General features: G+C 43.6%; 2 protein-coding genes across 4 annotated transcripts; both read left to right on the top strand.

Moving 5' to 3' along the window:
• The first annotated feature begins 482 nt into the window (after nt 1-482).
• On the top strand, nt 483-9,940 carry LOC124150048 (protein FAM151A-like). Its single transcript, XM_046521936.2, has 6 exons — nt 483-1,358; nt 3,355-3,480; nt 4,520-4,626; nt 6,589-6,719; nt 7,728-8,197; nt 9,039-9,940. Exons 1-6 carry the CDS (start codon nt 1,247-1,249, stop codon nt 9,701-9,703), a joined length of 1,611 nt encoding a protein of 536 aa, XP_046377892.2. The 5' UTR covers nt 483-1,246; the 3' UTR covers nt 9,704-9,940.
• Nucleotides 9,941-15,614: 5,674 nt separating this feature from the next.
• Nucleotides 15,615-24,437, top strand: LOC124150050. 3 transcript variants are annotated; one of them, XM_048402301.1, is made up of 4 exons: nt 15,615-15,896; nt 20,136-20,164; nt 22,142-23,446; nt 23,519-24,437. In XM_048402301.1, the coding sequence occupies exons 2-4, from the start codon at nt 20,155-20,157 to the stop codon at nt 24,175-24,177; spliced, it is 1,974 nt and encodes a 657-aa protein (XP_048258258.1). In that variant the 5' UTR covers nt 15,615-15,896; nt 20,136-20,154; the 3' UTR covers nt 24,178-24,437. The 3 variants fall into 3 exon arrangements, with proteins under 3 accessions (XP_048258258.1, XP_046377896.2, XP_046377898.2); XM_046521940.2 differs by having other exon boundaries at nt 22,142-24,437; XM_046521942.2 differs by lacking the exon at nt 20,136-20,164 and having other exon boundaries at nt 22,142-24,437.
• The last annotated feature ends 1,118 nt before the right edge of the window (nt 24,438-25,555 follow it).

Genomic DNA, 25,555 nt, shown 5'->3' with positions numbered 1-25,555 from the left:
AACACAGTGTATAACAATTTCTAAACGTTCGCTCGTATCATTCAGATTTAGTCAGCCAACACGTTCATCTCCACCTCCGTTATCCGGTCTCCAAAGGTTTGACATTAGGCACCATATAAATAAATGAATTATTAATAATCATAAAGTACATAGTCACATACTATCAGGTGTATCTAATATTAAACATGTAAGTAGTTATTTCCCCCATTAAGTTTTAACCTTGATCATACGTGATAGTCTGTCACCACATACTCGTAGAGCTTTTAGCAGACATAACGTGAAATAATTCATTCATAAAATTCCCTATACTAATTTTAAATAGTATTACTTCATATATTCTCATTGAAAAGAGGTTTTGTAAAGTATTTTAAATATAATCAACGTCTGTGAATTGGGCTTTGCCGCCATTTTAATGAAGACAACTCTAGTGTGCATTTCACACAACAACCCCTCCCTAAATTTTATTCAATAACCGCTCCCTACGCGACTTGCACGAGAGGCCGGGCTCCGTCTATAGGTCATCAACAGAAGCCCATAGAGATCCCGGAAGCAGCTTGCCGCTCTGTCCGTGTTGATGTTATTACAGATGTTGCTGATGTTACCGATGCGCTTTTGTCCGCTAACACAAAGGAGCATATCATACCAGACGTGTGAGGTGCAGTTCATGTCATGCTCCTTTGTTAATCGCAAGAGCTGATTAGGAGACAAAACCACAGAACGATTACGGAAAAGCTCAGTTCACAGTCTCAATTTTCTACGGTAACCTGTGCGGACCATATTTATGTTCGACGAAAACGCTTTGGATAAATTTGGATAAACACGCAATAGCATTGTACATTTCATTGTACCCACCTCGCTATCTCTTTTTCTGTTCAGAGTTTGTTCACTGGCGTAGCTGTTTCAACGAATACTAGATTATGAATGGAAATAAATCGAAATAGGTTAGATAAATTTCACCTCTACAACACCTGCTTTCTGATATAAAAAGGCCGTGAATAGATTGCAAAATACTGCAAAACGATCCGGGTCTCGTTAAGCGCTTGTCTGTCAAACATGAAAAAGCAGCCTCTAGCCTAATAGTATTGATCTGACGAAGGTTCCCAAAGCATATTCTGCCTCGTGTTGAGGCTTGCGCCACTAATCTTGACAAATAATCAGACCCACAGCGGAGTGATCCAGGTGACAGGTGACATGCCATTAGAGCGTCACGTCAGGATACCGGTGTCCGTCGCAAAGTGAGAACAATATGAAGGTGAAGCTCTACTACCAGCTCGGAGGGGTCGTGCTGCTTTTCGGATTCACCGTCTATCTGCTTCATCGATATATCAGCGCTTCACATCTCGACGAAAGAAATATGGGTATGCTTTCACAGGCTTATACTAAACTAATAGTTTAAATTACCATGTGATCTGTTCGTGTTAATTTTTAAGATTACGTTGCCATCAATATGGTATGCGTGTCGGAATATCTAGCCTGTCTCTCAGACCCTAAACTATTTTATTTTCCCTTTCGCAAGGCCTCACTGTTATGCTAAGGCCCCAAATCAGCGGAAGAAACTAACATTTTTTTTGTCCACTAGTCCTGATAATGATAACATAGAGCAAAACCCTTAAAAATGGCAGTTTGACAAGGACTACAGGAGTAGTGCCAATTTCTAACGCTGAAAATGAAACAAGTCTAGATTTTCCACAGGTTCGGACCTCAATGTGGCTCCTTTTCAAAACTGTATTTTCAGAGACGAAGCGTACTGAAATTTGTGTCTTTAAGTGATTATTGCCTAAGCGCCAGCACGTTGTAGTAGTATTTATTTAGTATTTAAAGATCTTTTTCTTTGACTGTCAGCATAACTTTTTTTTAATGTATATCAATTTAGATTTACATTTGGTCTCTGTATGTGAGGGGCGGTCGGGTAGCCTAGTGGTTAAAACGTTCGCTCGTCACGCCGAAGACCCGGGTTCGATTCCCGACATGGGTACAATGGGTGAAGCCCATTTCTAGCGTCCCCTGCCGTGATATTGCTGGAATATTGCTAAAAGCGGCGTAAAGTCAGACTCACTCATTCTGTATTTGAAATGGGTACTAAAATCTTAGGGATCATACATCATCATAGGCAAACAAATGAGGTCATAACCACTTAACCGGACAGAAAATAAAAAAACATGCTTATTACACAATCAAGGGTTTTTCTCGTTTGTATGGAAACTTAGTGATGGACTTTCTGAACATTTCGTATAATAAATATCTAATCAATCTTAAAAGCTCCAATTTGTTTAGTTTTAATCTTCAGTACTAAGACGTACTCAGTGTTAGAAAGTGGCACTAGTCCTGTAGTCCTTGCCAAACTGCCCAACAGTTAAGGTATCATGAGGACGAGTAGCAATTTGCCATTTTTATGGGGTTTGTTAATGTTATCGTTATTAGGACTAGTGGATTAAAAATGTTTGTTTCTACCGCTGCGTGCTTTGGCACAATGTTCATCCTACTTGCCGACTACACAGAATGATTGAGTTGGGTTTTATCGCTGCTTGTAACGTCTTTCGGTTGTATCACCGCGTGTCGGCTTAATGTGGGAGGAAATCCCGAACTGATGCAGGTCTCAGACGTTTACCACTTTGGTGAAACCCAGAGCACGGGCATGGTGCTGACAAACCTAGAAACATAATCGTGGACGATCAGATATTCGAACACGGATAATACAAATTCTGGTACACATGAGGACGCATTTCTGCAAAGAGAACTGCGCGCCTCAGACGATTGGGCTACCCGTGCACCCATCTGCAGAACTAGAAACACCCGATACTACCCGAAATCTTACGTTGGACACGAAAGTGATATGGAACCGTTTGAGTAGACCTTCGGAAAAATGAGTTTATTTACGTCGATATCTGGATTGTTTAGACGTTGTCGTACAGCGTGGCTGTAACCATGTGGCTGTAATATTTCCGATGCGACGTTACTCATCGTTTTATAAATATTTTTGTGACTCATTGGCAACAGCTGGTAAGTGTATCACCAAACAATATTATTAATGTTGTAAATTCTGCTTAATAAAACCTGGGACGGTCGGGTCGGGTCGGGTCGGGTAGCCTAGTGGTGAAAGCGTTCGCTCGTCGCGCCGAAGACCCGGGTTCGATTCCCGACATGGGTACAATGTGTGAAGCCCATTTGTGGTGTCCCCCGCCGTGATATTGCTGTAATGTTGCTAAAAGCGGCGTTAAACCTAACTCACTGCTAAATAACCCAGAATTGTGTTTATTGGAACGTTTCTGAATTAGAAATGTAGATTGGTGACGTGTGTGTGAAAAGATACGGCTTACCTTGAACTACGTGAAAGTGTTTTCCAAATGTTTTCAGAGTTCCTGCAAGTCAAGCTTCAGGATAAGCCACGCTTCCACTCCCCGCTTCTCAAATTCTTCCAACTTCATGATCCTTTTGACATCAGATGGCAACATGCAACATCATCCGATCTGGATACAGCTGGTACTTATGTGGCAGTAATTACAATCAGCGCATCAAAATGCTATCATCGAACTCGGAAACTATTATGTTTCATTTCAAAGAGATCCTTTTCAACAATAATACCGCCTCCGTGGTCCTGGGGTAGACCGTCCGCCCGGAGAGCGGAAGGTCCGGGGTTCGATCCCCGGCCGCGTCATACCAAAAGACGTTAAAAGATGGTACTTGTTGTTACCCTGCCTAGCGCTCGGTGTTAAGAGGCTAAAACAAGGACTGGTCGGCTCGGAGTCAGTATACTGTGTCTGAGTGGGGTATTCATGTTAAACTGCGGCATGGTATCTCAGTGGGCTAGTAATATAAATCGGCATCAGTCCGGACTAGTACAAGCAGCCACACACACACACGTCGCTATATAAGTGCAATAATCTTGGACGCGACGTTAAACCCAATTTCACCTCACCTAACCCTTTAACAATAATCTTTAGTGTCAGTTGTTGACCGGGAAATAGTTTAAGAAGGATATAATGGTTTTTTCATCGGGTTTTGCTTCAAATATTGTGATTGTAACAAATGTTATATTTGGGATAACACTTTCTAAGTAAAGTACAGATTCTTGTACTTTTTTTGGGTTGAATCCCGTCCGAGATTCGAACCCACACTTGCCAGAGGGAGGCACCTAATCGCCAGCACACAAAGTCAGCGATCTAACCCACTCAGCCACAGAGGCTTCCACAAAAATGAAAGTCCGACAACTGGTAGTCTAGATCACATACTTTTAGTACCCCTCTGCAGGCAAGGGGGTGTGCCTCACTCTGGCAAGTGTGGGTTCGAATCCCGGACGGGACTCAACCCCCCAAAAGTACAAGAATCTGTACTTTACTAAGAAAGTGTTATCCCAAATATAACATTTGTTACATTTGACCACTTGACCACGTGATCACGAATTTATAAACTTACATATGGACATTTTCCCATGTTATGAACAATTTTGAAAATACGCATTTCCGGTAACATAATATGTAATATGTGGATGTTCTAGAAAACTTTGATAATTACGTTGTAGGGGGTGACCGAATGGTGAGCGTTGACATCGACAGCAAGATGACTCTCGATCTGTGGCTGGACCACGCCAGGAAATTACGGGACGTGGGACTGAAGCTTAACTTCAAGGTGAGGTAACACTGAGTTGAAGTTTAGGGGAACTGTGTAGTAGAACCTCCATGGTGATACCGAGTTAAATTACGTTTTCAGGACTTTCCCAAGAGACGAATTTAATGATCACCGAGTGGTCACTGTTTGGTCTGACTGATTGTGTGTTATCGTTATGAAACAGCATTGTTTCCTGCTCATGCCGTCAACCATTAGTTTGCCTGGCTCCACCTCCGTGGGGATTCAGAGGCAGCATATGTCTCAGCCAATCACTGTCGTAAGATGGGGGCTGGGATGTAGTGTCTGACTCTCTGAGACGAAAATACTGAACAAAAATTGTTATGGATCATTAATATTTTTGGGGAGATGTTTGTGTAGCAATGACTGAGCACACAATTTCATAAAAATATTCTCCAAAATATTCATGATCCCAAACCTTGTTTCTTCAGTATATATTTTTGGACAATGTTTCAAAACACGTGCCGTCGTCTAAGGCGCCGTGATTCGCTGTGCAGAGTTGCGTCCCTTGGACACGCCAAAAACCTAAGATTGTGGGATCGAATCCCGGTTCGCCCCGATAATGTTTCTAGGTTTGTCAGCACCATACCCGTGCTCGTGGGTTATCCGAAGTGGTAAACGTCTGAGACCTGCATCACTTCGGGCTTTCCTCCGACATTAATCTGACACGCCGTGATATAACTGGAATAATGTTAAAAGCGGCGTTAAACCAAACTTACTCACTCACTCTTTATCCGAGGAAAACAGTACTCCGATGACTGAGCTTGTGCTTCTGTTGCGTCGTCTGCTCGAAGAGAGCCACGAAAAAAACAGCGCCCTCTATGAGAAGCAGTCAAATTAGAGTAGCGTCCCTTGAATATTATTTCCGAAATGCTTCCTGACGCGCCAACAAAGTTGGGCCAACGTGAGAAATCCGACCGCAACATTGCCGACGTTGGACCAACGTCTGAATGCTATCTGGGTATTCACGGTAAGAAATAGTAAGCCGTCTGTTCGCCTGAAAACCAATTCCAACTGAAGTATTCCCTGAATCCAGGTTAAAACAGGTACCGAGAGGCGACCAAATGGATCAGGTCTGGTTCATAGCATGCCGTCAATGATTGATTGTTTATTATTCAGGGTTCTACGCGACGCAGAAATGTGCGTCAAGTAAGCACACGTATAGAATGGTCTCCACAGATCTTCTTCATTATGAATTTAAATATTATTACAACAATGACAAGGTTGTCTTCAGCAACCCATTCTTGCCCTAAAAAAACGATTATGCCAGTACGAGGCGACTAACGGGGTTGAGTGGTCAGACACGCTGACTTGGTTGATGCATGTCATCGTATCCCAATTACGTGGATCGATGCTAATGATGTCAATCACTGGATTGTCTGGTCAAGACGCGATTATTTACATGTAGACCGCCGTCATAAAGCTGGAATATTGCCGGAGTGCGGCGTTAAACAACAAACACATACCAACTACACCATTTCATTACACTCACATTTCCTTTAAGGACCCTTGAAATTAGTAACTGGGGGTCCTCTGGACCCTATGGTTTGTCATCTTCCCGTCCGTTGGACCGCCTCCGTGGTCTAGTGGTAGAGCGTCCGCCCAGAGAGCGGAAGGTCCGGGGTTCGATCCCCGGCCGTGTCATACCAAAAGACGTTAAAAGATGGTACTTGTTGTTACCCTGTCTGGCGCCCAGCATTAAGGGGCTAAAACAAGGACTGGTCGGCTCGGAGTCAGTATACTGTGTCTGAGTGGGATATTCATGTCTCTCAGTGCGCTCCGGACAAGTACAAGCAGCCACACACACACGTACATGCACGTCGCTATATAAGTGCAATAATCTTGGACGCGACGTTAAACCCAATTTCACCTCACTTTATTTAGTCAGTTAACTCTCTTGCCTCGGGAAGATGATGGTTTGTGGGTCAAGGTGAAAGCCTGAATGATATTTATTGTTTGTTTCAGAACATGAGCGTGCTCGAGACGTGTCTGCTCCATCTCGACGACAACGGTTACAACATTCACTACCCCGTCATCGTCCACGGCGATGTCGCACTCGGTAACGCTGAAGAACAAGGCGCGCTCCTGGCAGATGTGTGAGCCACTGCTACCTCATATTTTTAGGACAGATCAATTTGTTTTCTTGTTTTATCATAAACGTGTTAAACAAACCAACAGGCCAAATAATATTGTGTTTGGGTTGACATCATACGAATATCTATCAGTGGCCTAGTGGATAGGGTGTCTGCCCGGGGAGAGGAAGATCCCTGGTTCGATGCCCGGCCGCGTCATATCAAGAGACGTTAAAATATGGAACTTGTGTTGTCTCTGCCCCGAGGTCGATATTAAAAAAAAGGACTGGCCAGCTTTAGGTGTGTGTGTGTGTGTTTGTGTGTGTGTGTGTGTGTGTGTGGGGGGGGGGGGGGGGGGGGTGTCCATGTTTAACTGCCGCTATAATACTACCATTTGTAGAACAATCAACCACACACACCTGCGTGTTCGTCGTTTGAATGTCATAAACTTACCTTCTGTTGAAAAAAGATTTCTTAAACATACTTGTAAACACATAACATTACAAATTGCATATTTTTGTCAATCATTTAATTAGAACAGTTAACAATGTTGTCATGAACTATATTCGTACTGAAAAACATATTTTCCTCTGGATTTAAAACAACAACAAAAATGTTCTCTGGGGGTAAGGAAAACTAACGCGTTGTGATTTCCTTTCTTCTTCTCTCTTCAGAGAATACAGGTTTATGCCTTGACCTGTTCTGTTTGTTTGTTTGTTTGTTTGTTTGTTGTTTAACGCCGCACTCAGCAATATTCCAGCTATATGACGGCGGTCTGTAAATAATCGAGTCAGGACCAGGCAATCCAGTGATTGACACCATGAGCATCGATCCACGCAATTGGGATACGATGAGATGCATCAACCAAGTCAGCGAGCCTGACCACCCGATATGCCTTGAAGTGATAACAGAAGATGTATTCTCTCTCCAACAAATATCCCAAGGCTCCCCAACATATTCAATCCAACACCTTGCTCAGAGTAGTTTGAAATAGGATTTATTTAAAATTCACTTAAAGTTTTGTTGTTGCAGATTCTTCTTCAAAATACGAACGTCATATCCGTTAGTCACGTTTAGTGTCGGCCATCTTCCCACCTCCGTCACCAACACAGTGCACCAGATGTACATGGAGGCCATGTGGAAACAGCTCCGCAACTTCAAACAGCCCATCTTCATCACTGTCTGTGCATCGGTCATTAGAAGGTCGTGGCTTCCGGTCAAATGGCTGCTCAATCAGTCCCAGAATATTTCATTGATCATTACATATTCCTCTGGTAATGACGTTTGTTCCGAGGTGTCAGTCTTTGACCTTTTGTTCGTTTGGAATGACTATCCGAAGGAGAGGGTGTTTTTTGATATACCGGAAGTGAATATGGAACGCTTCCGCGCAGTCGCAACCACAGCAGGAAGTCCTCTGCATTATTTTGGGTTACAAGATGCTGCAAAGGTTACGTGGGCCCATCGCGTGACAAATCTGAAGTATATGAACGAGGCTATTAAAGGTAATGGTTTTTTTGTTAGGCTGACAAAAAATACGGAAGCCTTTTAGGGCAATTTGTTTATATTTTTTTCTTAAAATTTCAAGATACTAATTTGAAATTTCAACATAATAATTGAAATTTCAACATAGCATTTGAAATTTCAACAGTATCTTGAAATTTAAATATTCTATTTTGAAATTTTCAGATGCTATGTTGAAATTTCAAGATGCTATGATGAAATTTCAAGATTCATACTAAGTTGAAATTTCAAGATAATGATAGCAGCACGGTCACTGCTAAATATAACCGCTGGCAGTCACCTGACTGTGGATTCTTGCCCAGATTGTCATCTCGTGATCAAAACTCGATGACCGCCTTCGAGGTCTAGTGGTAGAGCGTCCGCCCGGAGAGCGGAAGGTCCGGGGTTCGATCCCCGACCGCGTCATACCAAAAGACGTTAAAAGATGGTACTTGTTGTTACCCTGTCTGGCGCTCGGCTTTAAGGGGCTAAAACAAGGACTGAGTCAGTTTACTGTGTCTGAGTGGGGTATTCATGTTAAACTGCGGCATGGTATCTCAGTGAGCTAGCACTATAAATTATGAAGCCTGATTGATGTACATAAAAAGGGACCAGTGGAGATCCGGGGTAGAATAGGTCTTCAGCAACTCATGCTTGTCGTAAGAGGCGACTAACGGGATCGGTGGTCAGGCTCGCTGATTTGGTTAATGACAGTCACCGTATTCCAATTGCGTGGATTTTTTTTAAGCAAACAAGTAACTGATTATCCTTATTGAAAGTTGAGTAATATATACCCCTTGGTTGTTGGTGCTCTATGTAACACTAGTATTTGCATTTTTACAGGTGACGTCATGTTCCTAGAAGGTGACGTGCTGCTTGAAGGCCACGACTCCAAACATGACACCCCTATTCCTATAATGGCTCATCCACCGGAAGTACATAGTGACCTGAGGGTCAAGGACTTCTTACATATGGCTTCAGCTTCCGGTAAAAGCATCAAGCTGGATTTCAAAAGCTTGGAATCTTTGGAACCATCACTGAGTCTTCTCGCAGAGATGCATAAAGAGGGTGGGATCAAAGCGCCTGTGTGGATAAACGCGGACATTTTGACAGGTCCAAATACTGACCAGAAAGGACTGAACGCGAGCGTCTTCCTCTCAAAAATAAACACCATTTTCCCGGAAGTGACAATTTCAATTGGTTGGACAACGGAATGGTTGCCAACTGGTGATAACGCGGGTTATTCGTTCCCAATGGTACAGACAATGAACAAACACGCCATAGTTTTGCGTCAGCCAGTCACGTTCCCCGTTCGAGCCTCACTTGTTCGAAAATCATGGGAGAACCTTGATTGGCTGTTACACCAGTCACGTGGTTATTCGTTAACTGTTTGGACCCCTTCGCCAAATACGGACGTTGTGGAATTAGAAGATATGCAGTTTGTCCGAAAGCATTCCGAAGCAACGAAAGTTTATTTTGATTTGCCACAGGATTTGATGCCGACATGAGATACAATATTTGTGAATTTACAAGACACGCTTTCTATTGATGTGGTATTCGAATGTATTAGACTGTAGGGCAAGCTTTTTAAGAGAACGGAGTGTTATGAGGGTGCAATACTGACAATACTCGACATTCGATGGGGATATTCTGAGTGGCTAGGTGGGGGGTAAATCTGACTGGTTGTTTGCATCCTCTATATTTCCTGGGCTCGCATCTCGGTAAATCGACACTACTAACACTGGCTCCATTCCTGTTAGACCGCCTCCGTGGTCTTGTGGTAGAGCGTCCGCCCGGAGAGCGGAAGGCCCAGGGTTCGATCCCGGGCCGCGTCATACAAAAAGACGTTAAAAGATTGTACTTGTTGTTACCCTGTCTGGCGCTCGGCATTAAGGGGCTAAAACAAGGACTGGTCGGCTCGGAGTCAGTATACTGTGTCTGAGTGGGGTATTCATGTTAAACTGCGGCATGGTATCTCAGTGAGCTAGCACTATAAATCGGCATCAGTCCGGACTAGTACAAGCAGCCACACACACACATACACGTGCATGCACGTCGCTATATAAGTGAAATAATCTTGGACGCGACGTTAAACCCAATTTCACCTCACCTCACCTCCATTCCTGTTGTTTTAGCGATCTCAAATTACCTGCCCTTGATTTTAATTAACATTTTACCGACCAATCAAACGTCGACATAAGGGTGAGGTGAGGTGAAATGGGTTTTAACGTCGCCTCCAAGATTATTGCACTTATATAGCAACGTGCACGCGCGCGTGTGTGTGTGTGTGTGTGTGTGTGTGTGTGTGTGTTTGTGTGTGTGTGTGTGCTTGCTTGGTTGTACTAGTTCCGACTGATTTATAGTGCTAGCCCACTGAGATACCCCGCCGCAGTTTAACATGAATACCCCACTCAGACACAGTATACTGGCTCCGAGCCGACAAGTCCTTGTTTTGGCCCCTTAATGCCGAGCGCCAGACAGGGTATCAACAAGTACCATCTTTTAACGTCTTTTGGTATGACGCTCGACATAAGGAAAAAGGAAAAAAGACATGGCGACATCCTTTTCATTAAAAAAAAGATTTTGAGGGATTTCTTTCGCGTGTCCGCCAGTTTTTCAATGTTTTGTTTCTCGCAAACTCTGTCGTACTCAATGGGGCATGTTGACATGACCAACCCAACTTTGAGGCGGGTTTGTAACTTGCGTTCTGATTGGTCCGTTGAATGAGTAGCGTAGCTAATCAAATTGGCCCAAATAAAGGAGTGTTTGTAGGTTTACCGAAATGTGACTCCTTGAGACATATGGATGGTGAGTTGTTGGTGTACGCATTGGTCGGATTTATTCCCAATCTGGACACCAGGATATCAAATGTATGGTATTTTATATGCTCAAATTACTTATGTATATGTATAGTACTAAAAAGGTCAAGGAATACGCGATTCTTTCATATTACCGTAGTTAATCTGTCATGGCACAACAGCTTACTTATAGTAATATGAATTATTCGGGTGGTACTTTAATATCTCTTTTTGAGTAGTATTGATGGTTGTTGGTCATCTCTTAGTCCTGCACCATGACCGTGGAATATATTTATTTTATGAAAAAAAAAAAAATCTAGAAATGCAAAAGCAAGTCTAGCCAGCTCAAGCTAGCTCTATTCCACAGAGCGGACGTACTTGAGGTCATACGCACATTCTGATTGCTTTGTTGTATTTTCACACATGACACTCTTCGACAGGGGCACGAGTCTTCTTGTAGGTTATGGGAAGGGCCGAGTGTCGACGAATGCATCATGTACATGTCCGATTGCTTTTCGTAACTTATTAATTCGGCATTTCTTGCGATTCAAATTTAAACTGGCTGTTTATGTTCTCTGTCAGTTCTATATTTATAAGGTGGACTAACCTTCTGTTGTGGGGGCGCGGGGGGCCCAGTCGTCTAAGGCGCCGCGATTCGCTGTGCAGAGTTGCGTCCCTTGGGCACGCCAGAAACCTATGATTGGGGGTTCGAATCCCGGTTCGCCCCGATTATATTTCTAGGTTTGTCAGCACCATACCCGTGCTCGTGGGTTTCACCGAAGTGGTAAACGTCTGAGACCTGCATCACTTCGGGCTTTCCTCCCACATTAATCTGACACCCGTGATATAACTGGAATACTGTTAAAAGCGGCGTAAAACCCAACTCACTCACTACCTTCCGTTGTTTGTATATAAGTATTCTCATATTAGGGCCCGCGGAATGAGAAATACAAATTACATGTATTGTTGTGCAATAGAAATAAGCTTAAATCGGACATTAGCCATAACCTTCCATGAAATTGAATTGTGACGGAGACAAATATGCTCGATATATTTTAGGGGCGGTGGGGTAGCCTAGTGGTTAAAGCGTTCGCTCATCACGCCGAAGACCCGGGTTCGATTCCCGACATGGGTACAGTGTGTGAAGCCCATTTCTGGTGTCCCCCGCCGTGATATCGCTGGAATATTGCTAAAAGCGGCGTAAAACATACTCACTCACTCACTCGATATATTTTATTTGTAATAACAGTCCATAATATCACGTGCAATATATTATATTTAAGAACTGAAATAAGTTTTACAAAGATGGAGAAACTAGTGACATAATATTTATACTTCGTTATCCCCTTTTTTTTATTCAAAAGTTTGTTGTTCCCAGAAACAATTTAGTCATCCCTCTAGCAATAATAGACTGTTCCAACAAGTTCGCAGCAGGAGCTCTGTAATAGTTTCTCTCGAACGTCACGTGCAACCGCAAACTGTGTCATCGTGAAAAGAGTGTATTTGGTTTTGTTTACACACAGGCTCGCGATGTTTGTTGAATTATTTATTTAGAAAGTACTGAAAAATATGTTGACTCCCTCATTTATTATGCATGGTTATACGCTTCAAGTTCTTGACAGATACTTCCGACGAAAGATGGCTCAATGTGTCTGATACTGTATCGTCAAGACTTTACTATTTTCCGACACGGCCGAATGTGACAGTTGCATAAACTGCACGTGCATCACGCAGTCCTTTAAAAATGTGTCGTTTGCAATACACGGGTCTGAACATGACAATCCACGTGATCACGTGGCGATACTTTGGGGAAGGCGTATGTAAATTTTCAATGTGGAGCAGGGCCCCGTTTCTCAAAGCGGTCTGGTATCCAGGGGATTACCGTATTTCCTCTATTAGACGCTGGGTCTTCTAGTTATTTTGGACAAGCCTTTGACCCGGCGTCAATTAGAGACCCGGCGTTTATTGGAGGCCCGGCTTCTATTAATACCCCCATTTCACTATGACCACGAATGTCCCGAATCGTCACGAAATGGAAATATTTTGTGTTCGTAGATATATCGACCCGGCGTCTATTTTTTACACTGAACAATTGACCCGGCTTCTATTAGAGGCTCGGCGTCCAATAGAGGAAATACGGTAGCCAGTGTGCCGATGGACAAAGCAATCTTAACGCTAAGGTGATCGTAACTCACATACCTTAACATTGACGTACGATCATCGTGGCGCTAACATCGCTTTGTGGACCGGGAATCTGGGAGCCGCTGTATTTATATAAATACAAGTGTCGTCTTTCTCCGAAAACCAGCCATGACGTCAAAAAAATGAATGGTGTCACTTTTTTAGTAATTCATTACATTTGATGATACGGCTAGTGGTCCATTAATAATATTGCAACATTAGTCAATTTACACTTGCACAATCAGTAGAATGTTGGAATCTAAGGACTCATTTATAGTTTAGATAGGGCCATCCATTTCGCTATTACTTTTTTTTTATGAAATGCATTTCATCATTTCTTATGTTTGTTTGTTTGTTTTATACCTAAACGTATACAGTTTCAATATCGATATCTGTGTTGGAATAGTTTGGTTCCCCGTGAACGAAACACCACGAAAATATATTGACCTTACCCAAAGCTAATTCTCACCAATACATAAACTAGTGCTAAGCATAGCGGAGTTATGTCCCCTTTTCTTTGTACGTGTGTAACCTCTCTGTCGCCTTTTGAAGTCATAGAGGTAAATCAGTTTTCTCCATTTACGGCAGGCTATTTATTGTATTGAATTTATGTCGTTGTACATGCGCATATATCTCCATTTGATATATATTTATGTCGTTCTAATATTAGGCAGTATTTTGTTCACTCACAGTTTCAGTAAATCTGCTCAATAAAAAAAGATCGTCCCACAGTACGTTTATCGCTGTACGATAAAAAGCGGAATACTTTTCTGTTTTTCAACGCAGAATCAATTCTCGGACAACACTTAGCAGTGTCTTTTTCAAACAGGTTTAATATTTACAGCTAAATTGACCCCGTCAGATATTAAATTTAATGTTCTACATATCTGCGTATTTTTGTAGCCAGAGGTAGATCCAGTGCCGCGTGAGCGCATTTCTGGCACAACGTTCACTTTTCAGATCTTAGGAAAATGTGCATCAGGAAAATATACTCGGCATCCAGCGGGTTAAAGCGCTATTTTCTTATTTCATAGGATGGGCGTAGAATATCCGCAAGCTTGTAAAAACGGTAAGGTTGCATGTTGGAGGACAAATTGTGTTTTATTATCTGGAATTTCTATGTTTTCCCTGATTAAATACTCTCTTTGATTTCCGTCTATGTTGTATTACCGCTCTAAATGAGAACGTCACTCACTTCTGTTCATTCCCGGGGGCACGGGTGGCCCAGTCGTCTAAGGCGCCGCGATTCGCTGTGCAGAGTTGCGTCCCTTAGGCACGCCAGAAACCTATGATTGTGGGTTCGAATCCCGCTTCGCCCCGATTATGTTTCTAGGTTTGTCAGCACCATACCCGTGCTCGTGGGTTTCACCGAAGTGGTAAACGTCTGAGACCTGCATCACTTCGGACTTTCCTCCCACATTAAGCTGACACGCCGTGATATAACTGGAATACTGTTAAAAGCGGCGTTAAACCCAACTCACTCACTCCACCCACTCACCCAATGCAATAGGTCTTCAGCAACCGATGCTTGTCGACAAGCGGAATCGTGTTATCATAATAGAATGTAGAGATATTTGTTGTTTGTTGTTTAACGCCGTACTCAGCAATATATTCCAGCTGTACGGTGGCGGTCTGCTAATAATCGAGTCTGGACCAGACAATCCAGTAATTGACATCATGAGTATCGATCCACGCAATTAAGATCGATGACATGCATCAAGTCAGAGAGCCTGACCACCCGATCCCGTTAGTCGCCTTTTACGACAAGCATAATCGCTTTCTACGGCTAGCATGGGTTGCTGAAGACCTATTCTATGCTGCCGAAAAACAACCAACCAACCAAACCCCCTGGATTATATAGACTGCGGGATCAACACATCCAATCACTCACTCAACGCCAAGGAACACCAGTGCTAAAATCACGCAGCGATATCCTTTGTTTACACCGCACGTGACGTTCAGACGCTGCATTATGTTAACCCTACTTCGAGCTGACATGACCGCTTCCGTGGTCTAGTGGTAGAGCGTCGGCCCGGAGAGCGGAAGGTCCGGGGTTCGATCCCCGACCGCGTCATACCGAAAGACGTTTAAAGATGGTACTTGTTGTTACCCTGTCTGACGCTCGGCATTAAGGGGCTAAAACAAGGACTGGTCGGCTCGGAGTCAGTATACTGTGTCTGAGTGGGATATTCATGTTAAACTGCGGCATGGTATCTCAGTGAGCTAGCACTATAAATCGGCATCAGTCCGGACTAGTACAAGCAGCCACACACACACACACACACGTCGCTTTATAAGTGCAATAATCTTGGACGCGACGTTAAACCCCGTTTCACCTCACACCTCACCTCCAGCTGACCTCCATTCCTCGAGAAACAGCGCGAAAAGCTGGTTTCGATTCGGATCCACTCGGCTTATTCCGTTACTAGTATTGACACGGTGAGAGATGACGTGAGCCGGATACATTCAATCCATGGGCAGTTATGTCCCTTTGTTAGACTTACTTTACCAGGAAGTGATACGTTATTGAATTTCTTACTTCATGCCAATTGTGATCAGTTGCCGGTTTTGATATTCCCCGAATTCGTGACCTGAACTGGTCCTAAAATAGTGCTGACAGTGTGGGTTTTCCCCTAACAACGCCCCAGTCTCAACGAAACAGGTTTACCGTTAGGTTTTCTCCGCTACTCTACCCCGTAAAACACACGGCACAGACAGGAGGGTAAGTGGTCATATATATCATAATATGATTAATATTTTCTTCCTTGCGATGTGATATAATCACACAGTTTACGCCGTGCACCGACATTCTATATTCTCTGTCTGTTTAATATGATCCCTCTGATAATTAATAAGCTCCGCCCGGACAGGTCCCTACATCCCCAGCTTCATCAAAAGATGACAGTTGACACCTGCTGCCGGACCCTACGCATTATGGCTGGGTCGGGTAACTCGGGTCGGGTGGGTGCTGAGTAGGACCTGGGTACCCACATGACTACCCGGACCCGTGGTTAGTCACGTGATATATTGGTTAATGACCAAAACTTACTATAGCTCAGTGGTTACACTACAAGTCGCTAATGTTCGCATTTCTTTCTGACGATGCATTCATTCCTTTTGACTTGTATATGTTTGAGTACAGTTAAAGCTTCAGTCAACTTCAGCGTACGCATGGTATGATTGTTTGATACATGTATCTAAATAGTTTTAGCCAGGACTGCGGTAAAACAATTCCCAACCAGACATTTTGTTCCCACATCTTGACACCTACAGTGGGTACCCGGGTAGGGTCGGGTAATGGGGGGTCGGGTAGCCGGGTAGTAAATTTGGATTCGTCCCAGCCCGTATTAGGCATGTACAGGTACGTATCTGAAGCTGTGGAAAAAAAAACATCAAACAAAAAAGCATTATAAAGAACATTATGATAATGCTACTCCCTTTTACGGTGCTATCAATGAAACGTTATGTATGTCATGCTTGAAAACACATGTTTGTAGGCCTGTTTGTAAGTGACCTAGATTTTTACAAAATGAGACGCTTAAACTTGTTTCGTAGGGTTGTTTATCTGATTCACCGGAGCATAGACAACTTTATATTTATTTAGATATTTTTTAGATAGCCATCGACTTATTCTTACAGGCTGAGAGATCTGAAGTTCACGTGAAGTAAATTCATTTTCTGCTCACGTCACCAGTTCATTATCTCGATTAATCTCACAAAATAAACAATTGATTGTGTAAACATTGTATAGAGCCCTGTGTTTTTGTACACACAGCTTGTACCAAAGCAACCGATCGGTGGGCACCTTCAGGTCAACTAGTACTGACCCGAGAGATCACATAATCTTTTGTTTCTTTGTTTCTTTGTTGATTAACGCCACACTCAGAAATATTCCAGCTATATGACGGCGGTCTGTAAATAATCGATGCATGTCATTGTATCCAAATTGCGTGGATCGATGCTCATGATGCCAATCACTGTAATGTCTGGTCCAGACTCGATTATTTACAGACCGCCATTATATACCTGGAATATTGCTGAGTGCGGCGTTAAACAACAAACAAACAAACAAAAGATTATGTGATCTCTCGGGACAGTTGTGGCGTTAATCAACAAGGAAACAAACAAACACAAGCGGCTCAACCTTAATTTGGTGATCTCATGAATGTTGTTCCCGAAAGATGCTTACAAAGTTCCGATCCGATTTTAAAGAGGGTAACATTTGCTGTTTACGTTTCCGCGAAATGGCATTTGTTTCTGATTTTGTTTACAGTTGTGTCGCCCATTTTTTATATTGTATTGTTGAATGATAATATACTCTTTTAAATGGTCTAAGCTAGTTTTAAAATCGAAACTGTGATACTCTAGTTATCATACTGTCCATCATTGACAGCTTTTTGTTCAATCTAAATATAATTATTATATCTGTTTCGTTTCGATATGGCTGAAATATTTCCGACGTGACGTTAAATTTCATTCACTCACTCACTCACTCACTCACTCACTCACTCACTCACAATTGTGTCCCTGTATGTGGCCGGCCCCTCTCTCGCGACATTGATCCCCATTTCACGCCACCTGCAATGCATCACTACGGGAAATATATTTAGCTGTGAACGTAGCGTTTTAAATACTACATCTGCACAGGTTTGTCCTTAAGAGTTGCGTCCCACAAACCTATGATTGTGGGTTCGAATCCCGGTTCATCCCGATTATGTTTCTAGGTTTTTCAGCACCATACCCGTGTTCGTGGGTTTCACCGAAGTGATAAACGTCTGAGACCTGCATCACTTCGGGCTTTGCTCCCACATTCAGCTGACACGCCGTGATATGACTGGAATACTGTTAAAAGCGGCGTCAAACCACTCAACTCTCTCACTCACCCTTTAGTTCGTGCTGGCAATGTACGTAACCCGCACTGTCGATTTTTTCCCCGGATTGTAACCACGTGATCTAAACCCATGACGATGCTGATTGCTAGCAAAATGGGTATTTATTGAAAAGTGCACTTTGCAACTTCTGTGAGTAATATTCATTACAGGCGGAATAGCTGGTTTGAGTGAGCGAGTGAGTGAGTATGGTTTTACGCCGCTTTTAGCAATATTCCAGCAATATCACGGCGGGGGACACCAGAAATGGGCTTCACACATTGTACCCATGTCGGGAATCGAACCCGGGTCTTCGGCAGGACGAGCGAACGCTTTTAACCACTCGGCTACCCGACCGCCCCGAAGCTAGTTTGAACTGTGCAAGTACATGTTTAAGCACACATAGCTAATCATCGCCATATTTCGTGATTCTATTTCAAGTGGCGAAACAAAGCCTCCAAATAATCAAATGTTTTTGTATTATTGTTAATAAAAATGTTTATTTGTTTGTTTGTTGTTTAACGCCGCACTTGGCAATATTCCAGCTATATGGCGGCGGTTTGTAAATAACTTTCCTAAGCTAATTGTTTTGAAGATTTACAGTATTTCACAATGTATTTTCAAACACAATCACCAGAATAGTGAATTAGTAATCTAGAATGTTTAAATATTTATATTGGACTGAGTAGCGTTTGTTTTACCACAGGAAGTGACGTCATGGCTGAAGTATGTCCATGTCAGTTGTCAAGTGCAGATAAGCGACAGAGGTTTGCAAAGAATGTCGTCATATCTATGAAACGAAACTAATATTTATGATCGTCATTCAATACAAAATACTTCACTGTTTCGCTCTTTTTTATTGGTAGAATATTCCTTTAAAAGCTATTGTTGGTGTTTCCTGAATTGAAATGGACCACCCATTCAAAACTAAGTATGCGCGTTCGGTTCCAATTTCAATATTGCACGATTAAATCAAGTAACATCGCTCTAAATTGAAACCTGATTATCGCTTTCCACGAAAATTGCCCGGAATCGAAACTTTCTATTGGTCGTTGATGGAAACACTGACACAAAATTCACAAATGCAGAAAAAATGTATTTTAGTATTCCATGAATATTAAGTAATTTCCGAAATTAAACAAGCCTTGAAAATAGGACAATAAGGGAAGTGTACTGACCGAACTTCAAATTTTAAAACATTTAAATTTTATTTAAACCAACGAATATTATCTGTAAGCCAATAAATTTTTTAAAAAGGCAGAGGAAGTGAATTAAATTTTATTTAAAAAATCTAGATCTGTTCGTAATTTTCATTTAAATTTGTCTCTACTTAGTTCGTTCACATATAGGATAGCCCCGTGGGGCCAGGATTGTGGGTAAGAGGTAGTCCCCATCGACCCGTGAAGACCCGGGGTAGAATAGGTCTTCAGCAACCCATGATTGCCGTAAAAGGCGACTATGCTTGTCGTAAAAGGCGACTAACGGGATTGGGTGGTCAGGCTCGCTGACTTGGTTGATGCATGGTATCGTATCCCAATTGCGTGGATCCACGCTCATGATGTCAATCACTGGATTGTCTGGTCCAGACTCGATTATTTACAGACCGCTGTCATATAGCTGGATTATTGCTGAGTGCGGCGTTAAACAACCAACCAAACAAACAAACAAGAAGTCCCCAGAAAATTGTGTCGGTCGTGAGAGGCCACGTAATGGTCAGACCTGGTGACCCCGATGTCGTGGGTCATTGCTCACAGTATATATCACTGGTTTGTCTGGTCCAGATGTTCACGTTACAGGCGGATGTAACTTAGCTGGAATACTGATTCGAGCGAAGTTTTAACAAACAAAGGCACCATGACCAAGTTGAGAAAAATCTGGTTCAACTCCGCGTTCCTGTACAGCAGGTGTTCCCCGTGCAACGGAAGAATCCATTTCTATTGAATAGGGGACTGCGGTAGAATGTGACGCGGTTCACGCTGAGTTCAAATTTTTAAATTATTTCGCGAACCAAATCTTTGTGTTGACTTAATCATTAAGTTAAATTTTTTTATGAGTGTGTATAAGTTTTAAGTATGCATATTTTCAATTTGCAGTTCTCAAGTCGAAGAAAAGATGGAGTGCGGTAATTTTTTTGGTTTCCATTCTTAGGATAAAGCATATATGAAAAAGTGAGCGAATGAGAGACAGTAGCCTAGCTTAACCGCATTGCTCCTTTCTACAAACGATCTGTTTGTTTGTTGTTTAATGCCGCACTCAGCAATGCTCCAGCTATAAGTCGGCGGCCTGTAAATAATCAATCCGGTGATTGACATCATGAGCATCGATCTACGCAATTTTTGGGAATATGATGACATGCATCAAACAAGTCAGCAAGCCTGACCACCTGATCCCGTTAGTCGGCTCTTACGAGAAGCATTGGTTGCTGAGGACCTATTTTAACCTGGATCTTCACGGGTGATTTTGATTTTGACGTATCGCTGCACAGAGCTACGAGTGAGTGAGTGAGTTGTGTTAACGCCGCTTTTAACAGTATTCCAGGTATATCACGGCGGGTCAGCTAAATGTGGGAGAAAGCCCGAAGTGATGCAGGTCTCAGACGTTTACCACTTCGGTGAAACCCACGAGCACGGGTATGGTGCTGACAAACCTAGAAACATAATCGGGGCGAACCGGGATTCGAACCCACAACCATAGGTTTCTGGCGTGCCCAAGGGACGCAACTCTGCACAGCGAATCTCGGCGCCTTAGACGACTGGGCCACCCGTGCCCCCGCACAGAGCTACGAGCTGCGTCACGGTGGAATGTATGAATATTGCAGCTTAGGCATGCACAGGGAGCTGTTTGGCATTATGAATCGATTATTTGATTTTGACATCTGCTCAGCTCGGTGCCAAACACCTCGCCTCGTATCAGTTCACTGCCACCGAGAACCTGCACGTGACGAGCATCGCTGCAGGTGATGCCTTGTTTCGGACTTGATGAGGAGGCGATGGGGTGGCCCAGTGGTTACATCGTTCGATCGTTTCGCCAAAGGCCCGGGTTCGATTCCCGAGTTAATTGACCCTTTCGTCACGCCAAAGGCCCGTGTTCCATTTCACAACGAAAATAAGTGTTTGTTGCCTTGGTTACCCGCATCCGCATCCGCAATTATGATTTCACTCATCCTTGTAATATCTACACGTGTTCTGTGACCTTGTTTGTCCGAGTTCTGTCCTAGGGTGGCCTTGTGGTTAGACCGCCTCCGTGGTCTAGTGGTAGAGCGTCCGCCCGGAGAGCGGAAGGTCCAGGGTTCGATCCCGGGCCGCGTCATACAAAAAGACGTTAAAAGATTGTACTTGTTGTTACCCTGTCTGGCGCTCGGCATTAAGGGGCTAAAACAAGGACTGGTCGGCTCGGAGTCAGTATACTGTGTCTGAGTGAGGTATTCATGTTAAACTGCGGCATGGTATCTCAGTGAGCTAGCACTATAAATCGGCATCAGTCCGGACTAGTACAAGCAGCCACACACACACATACACGTGCATGCACGTCGCTATATAAGTGCAATAATCTTGGACGCGACGTTAAACCCAATTTCACCTCACCTCACCTTGTGGTTAACGCATTCGTTTGTCACGCCGTTGTCATTGGTTTGATTCGCCTCATGAATACAATGTGTGATGACCATTTCTGGTGGCCCCCGCCGTGATATTGCTGAAATATTGCTAAAATTGGTAAACTCACTCACTCTAACGTCCTACCAAACATATACGCTTCATGTGAATCACATATATCGTCAGATGCCCTGAACTGTCGAATAATCCATTTGTTTGTTTGTTTGCTTGTTTAACGCCGTACTCAGCAATATTCCAGCTATATGACGGCGGTCTGTAAATAATCGAGTCTGGACCAGACAATCCAGTGATTGATATCATGAGCATCGATCCACGCAATTGGGATAAGATGACATGCATCAAACCAAGTCAGTGAGCCTGACCACCTGATCCCGTTAGTCGCCTCTTACGACAAGCATAGTCGCCTTTTATGGCAAGCATAGTCGCCTCGAAGGATCTAATCAGTATGTTATTGTGACCTTAAATGACTATTTCCTTCCTTCTAGACGACTGCGTGAGGTTCCTTCCTGACATAAAGACATGTTACAAATCTGAGAAGCACGTCCTGTCCATGCACGTCGAGTACTGGGTGCTGGGCCAGAGCGGCAAGAAAGGGGACGAACGCAAGAAAGAACACGTCAAACAGTTCACAGAGACGTTTTTCAAGAACGTCTGCAGCTTACGTAACAGTAAAGGTGGCGTCCTTGCCATTCACGTACAAAACAAGAACGACAACAGTGGCCCATGTTTGGACGATTTCGATCAGAAGGTGTCCAAAGACCTTTCCTACATGATAGAAGATGACAGTCCATATGTGTTCAACTACCAAAGGAGATGGTTTGTGGATGAAAGTGGTCGATATAGTGGAGATAAATACATTGTGGTCATTGTCAAAGGCTCGTCGTCAGTTTCTACTAAAAGCTTCAACACCTTGGTGCCATACGACGGAAGCAAGGAACGAGCCAGAGCTCGCGAATTGGCTATGTATATGTCAGAGGACCGGAGATACGGACTCTGCATCAAAGAAGGTTGCCTATATGTGAAGGGAGGTTATAAAGAAGGAGAACATGTTGATATTATCGAGTCAAGGGGTGTGCAGTTTAAGAGCATGAGCGAGGAGGATCTGAAGAAGGACATCCTTGACCATGGAGACATTGGAAGGGCTGAAGGGATAGTCTTCAGGCTGATAGAGAAGCTGCACTTGTTACAGTACATCACGACATTTTCGAAGCTTGTTACAGGGGGGTCATTCTTCCTAGGTATTGAGGAGGAGAAGGGGGTGATCATTAATAAGACTGTGAACACACCCGTGGAGCAGGAGCGTGGCAGAGAAAGGAGCCGAGCTCGTCAGAGACTGGAGTTTCACGATGAAGTACCATCCAACATCTGTGAAAGGAACAGCGAGAGGACCAAATCAAGGAGGTCTGAAAGGTACAAGGAACATGGCGGTCAGAGATCCACTCGGGACGAACGCGGTAATAAGAGACCCACACGTGCGTCTCGTGAAGAGGGCAGATATCCGAGAAGTGTACACAGTGACAGGTATTCAGAACGCGACAGGTCACGGAGCAGATCACGTGAAGATCAGAAGAGTCCTCGCACTGCAAACCTTGCATCTGGATCTAATCCTCGACACGCATCAACCTCATCATCAAAATATCCCATCCCAAAATCTACAGCTTCTAAAGTATCTGGAACTGAGCCCCGACTCGCATCCTCCTCTTCATCCTCTTCATCAAGATCTTCCATCCCTTCCTCTACACCTTCTGAAACACGTGGACGAGTTGCGCCAGACTCTACACACAGAGGACATAGAACGAGTAGAGTGGCCGATCCAGGTAGAGAGGGACATGAAGGGATGCCGTATGACCAGCACAGAGGACATAGAACGGGTAGAGGGGCCGATCCAGGTAGAGAGGGACATGAAGGGATGCCGTATGACCAGAACAGAGGACATAGAACGAGTAGAGGGGCCGATCCAGGTAGAGAGGGACATGAAGGGATGCCGTATGACCAGAACAGAGGACGTGAAAGGTCTGGCAGCGGGTCGGACTCCAGGAAGGAAGGGAATAGAAAACAGTCTCGTTCTTTTCCACCTCTAACTATTGAAAACAAATACAGCTCCCCTCTTTCACCACCAACACCTGTGTCAGCATCTCCACGTTCTCCAATGAAGTTAATGAAAACAGGACATAATATTGTGAGGGGGTTTCAGCTGGAAGCGTCCGATACTGGAGAACTGGTCAACTTGCTTAAGAAGGAAATATCACAGAATATGATGTGGCTGAGGTCGGATGGTGACTGTTTGACTGTGTGTGATATTGACAAAGCTATCGCTGTTGAACTTCACTCTGTTGGGCAGTCAAAGTACGTCCTGGAGGTGAACGTGAAGGAGTTGTTCCCTGGGCTGGTGTTCTTCACCAAGGAGGGACCAGAGGCGTATCGGCTGGAACAAGGGATGCCTGTGAGGATTGGGGAAACTGAATGGATGGAGCTGTTGAAGTCTGCAACAAAATGTGCCGCCTGCAGTAACTTTGGTTGAGATGATGATGATGATGGTGATGATGATGACGATGATGATGGTGATAATGATCGTGAGGTGTAGTCGTGTGAGTGAATGTATACTGCAGCACATGCAGGGAACGTTTTCTCCACTGGACATAGGAGGTTCAAATGAGTTACCGTATTCGACGTAATAATTATAAGCGCCTAGGGCGCTCTCAAAATTAGAAATAGGGAGCTCTCATTAGAATATAATTTTGGTGAGAAAAAAACCAGAGTTGGAAGATTGTAAATTTTGTGATTTTTGCCGACAGCCTGAAATGATATATGTGTATTTTACACGATAGATATATTTTCGAGAATATAATTGCCCATTATTAAGGGTGAATATAACACACGAGTGCGTATTATACAAGAATAAATAAGTCTTGTGTACATTGATTAATCGGAAAGGGTGCTAATTGGGATTATTCACTCGCCAATATATTAGCAGATATCGCGGTGGGCGCTTATTAGAGCCGGGCGCTTATTACGTCGAATACGGTAATGTTGTTTTACAAGGTCAGACGATGTAACCACCCAATCATAAGATCTGTTGGGGACTGTGTGCTAGGACAGTACCAAACACATTTCTTGTCTCAAATCTCCCAATTGTGTTGGAGAAGTGAGGTGAAATGGGAATTTAAGTCGCGTTCAAGATACGAGTACCACTTACAGTGACGTGCACGCATGTGTGTTAAGCTGCTTGTATTTGTCCGGACGAATGCCGGTTGTATAGTGTTGGCCCACTGAGATACCATGCCACAGTTTAACATAAATATCCCTCTCAGACACAGTATGCAGACTCCGAGCCGACCAGTCCTTGTTTTAGCTCACTGAGATACCATGCCGAAGTTTAACATGAATACCCCACTCAGACACAGTATACTGACTCCGAGCTGACCAGTCCTTGTTTTAGCCCCTTAATGCCGAGCGCCAGACAGGGTAACAACAAGTACCATCTTTTAACGTCTTTTCCCCCAACTAAGAGACTGGACATTTAAAATAGGGGAGTGCATTGGTCTCAGGACTAATATTTGGCTAAACTAGCCCCGCATTTTATGTTACATATTTTCTTGACCACCACCGCCCCACCCCTCCACAGTCCCCACCTAAAGTGACCCAGGGATAATTCTAGGGTGGGGCCTTGTGCTTTTAGTCCCTAAAAAACCCCAAAAAGGCCAACATTTTCAAATACAATGGGACATTTTATCATTGTGTTGTATGGGCAAGTTTGGGTGTACCTCTGGAGTGAGTGAGTGAGTGAGTGAGTGAGTGAGTATGGTTTTACGCCGCTTTTAGCAATATTCCAGCAATATCACGGCGGGGACACCAGAAATGGGCTTTACACATTGTACCCATGTCGGGAATCGAACCCG

The sequence above is a fragment of the Haliotis rufescens genome, unplaced genomic scaffold (assembly GCF_023055435.1).
Source record: "Haliotis rufescens isolate VD_foot unplaced genomic scaffold, xgHalRufe1.0.p SCAF_25, whole genome shotgun sequence".
Lineage (NCBI taxonomy): Eukaryota > Metazoa > Mollusca > Gastropoda > Lepetellida > Haliotidae > Haliotis > Haliotis rufescens.
Note: the sequence above shows the minus strand (reverse complement) of the source record. Positions and strands in the feature narration are given on the sequence as shown.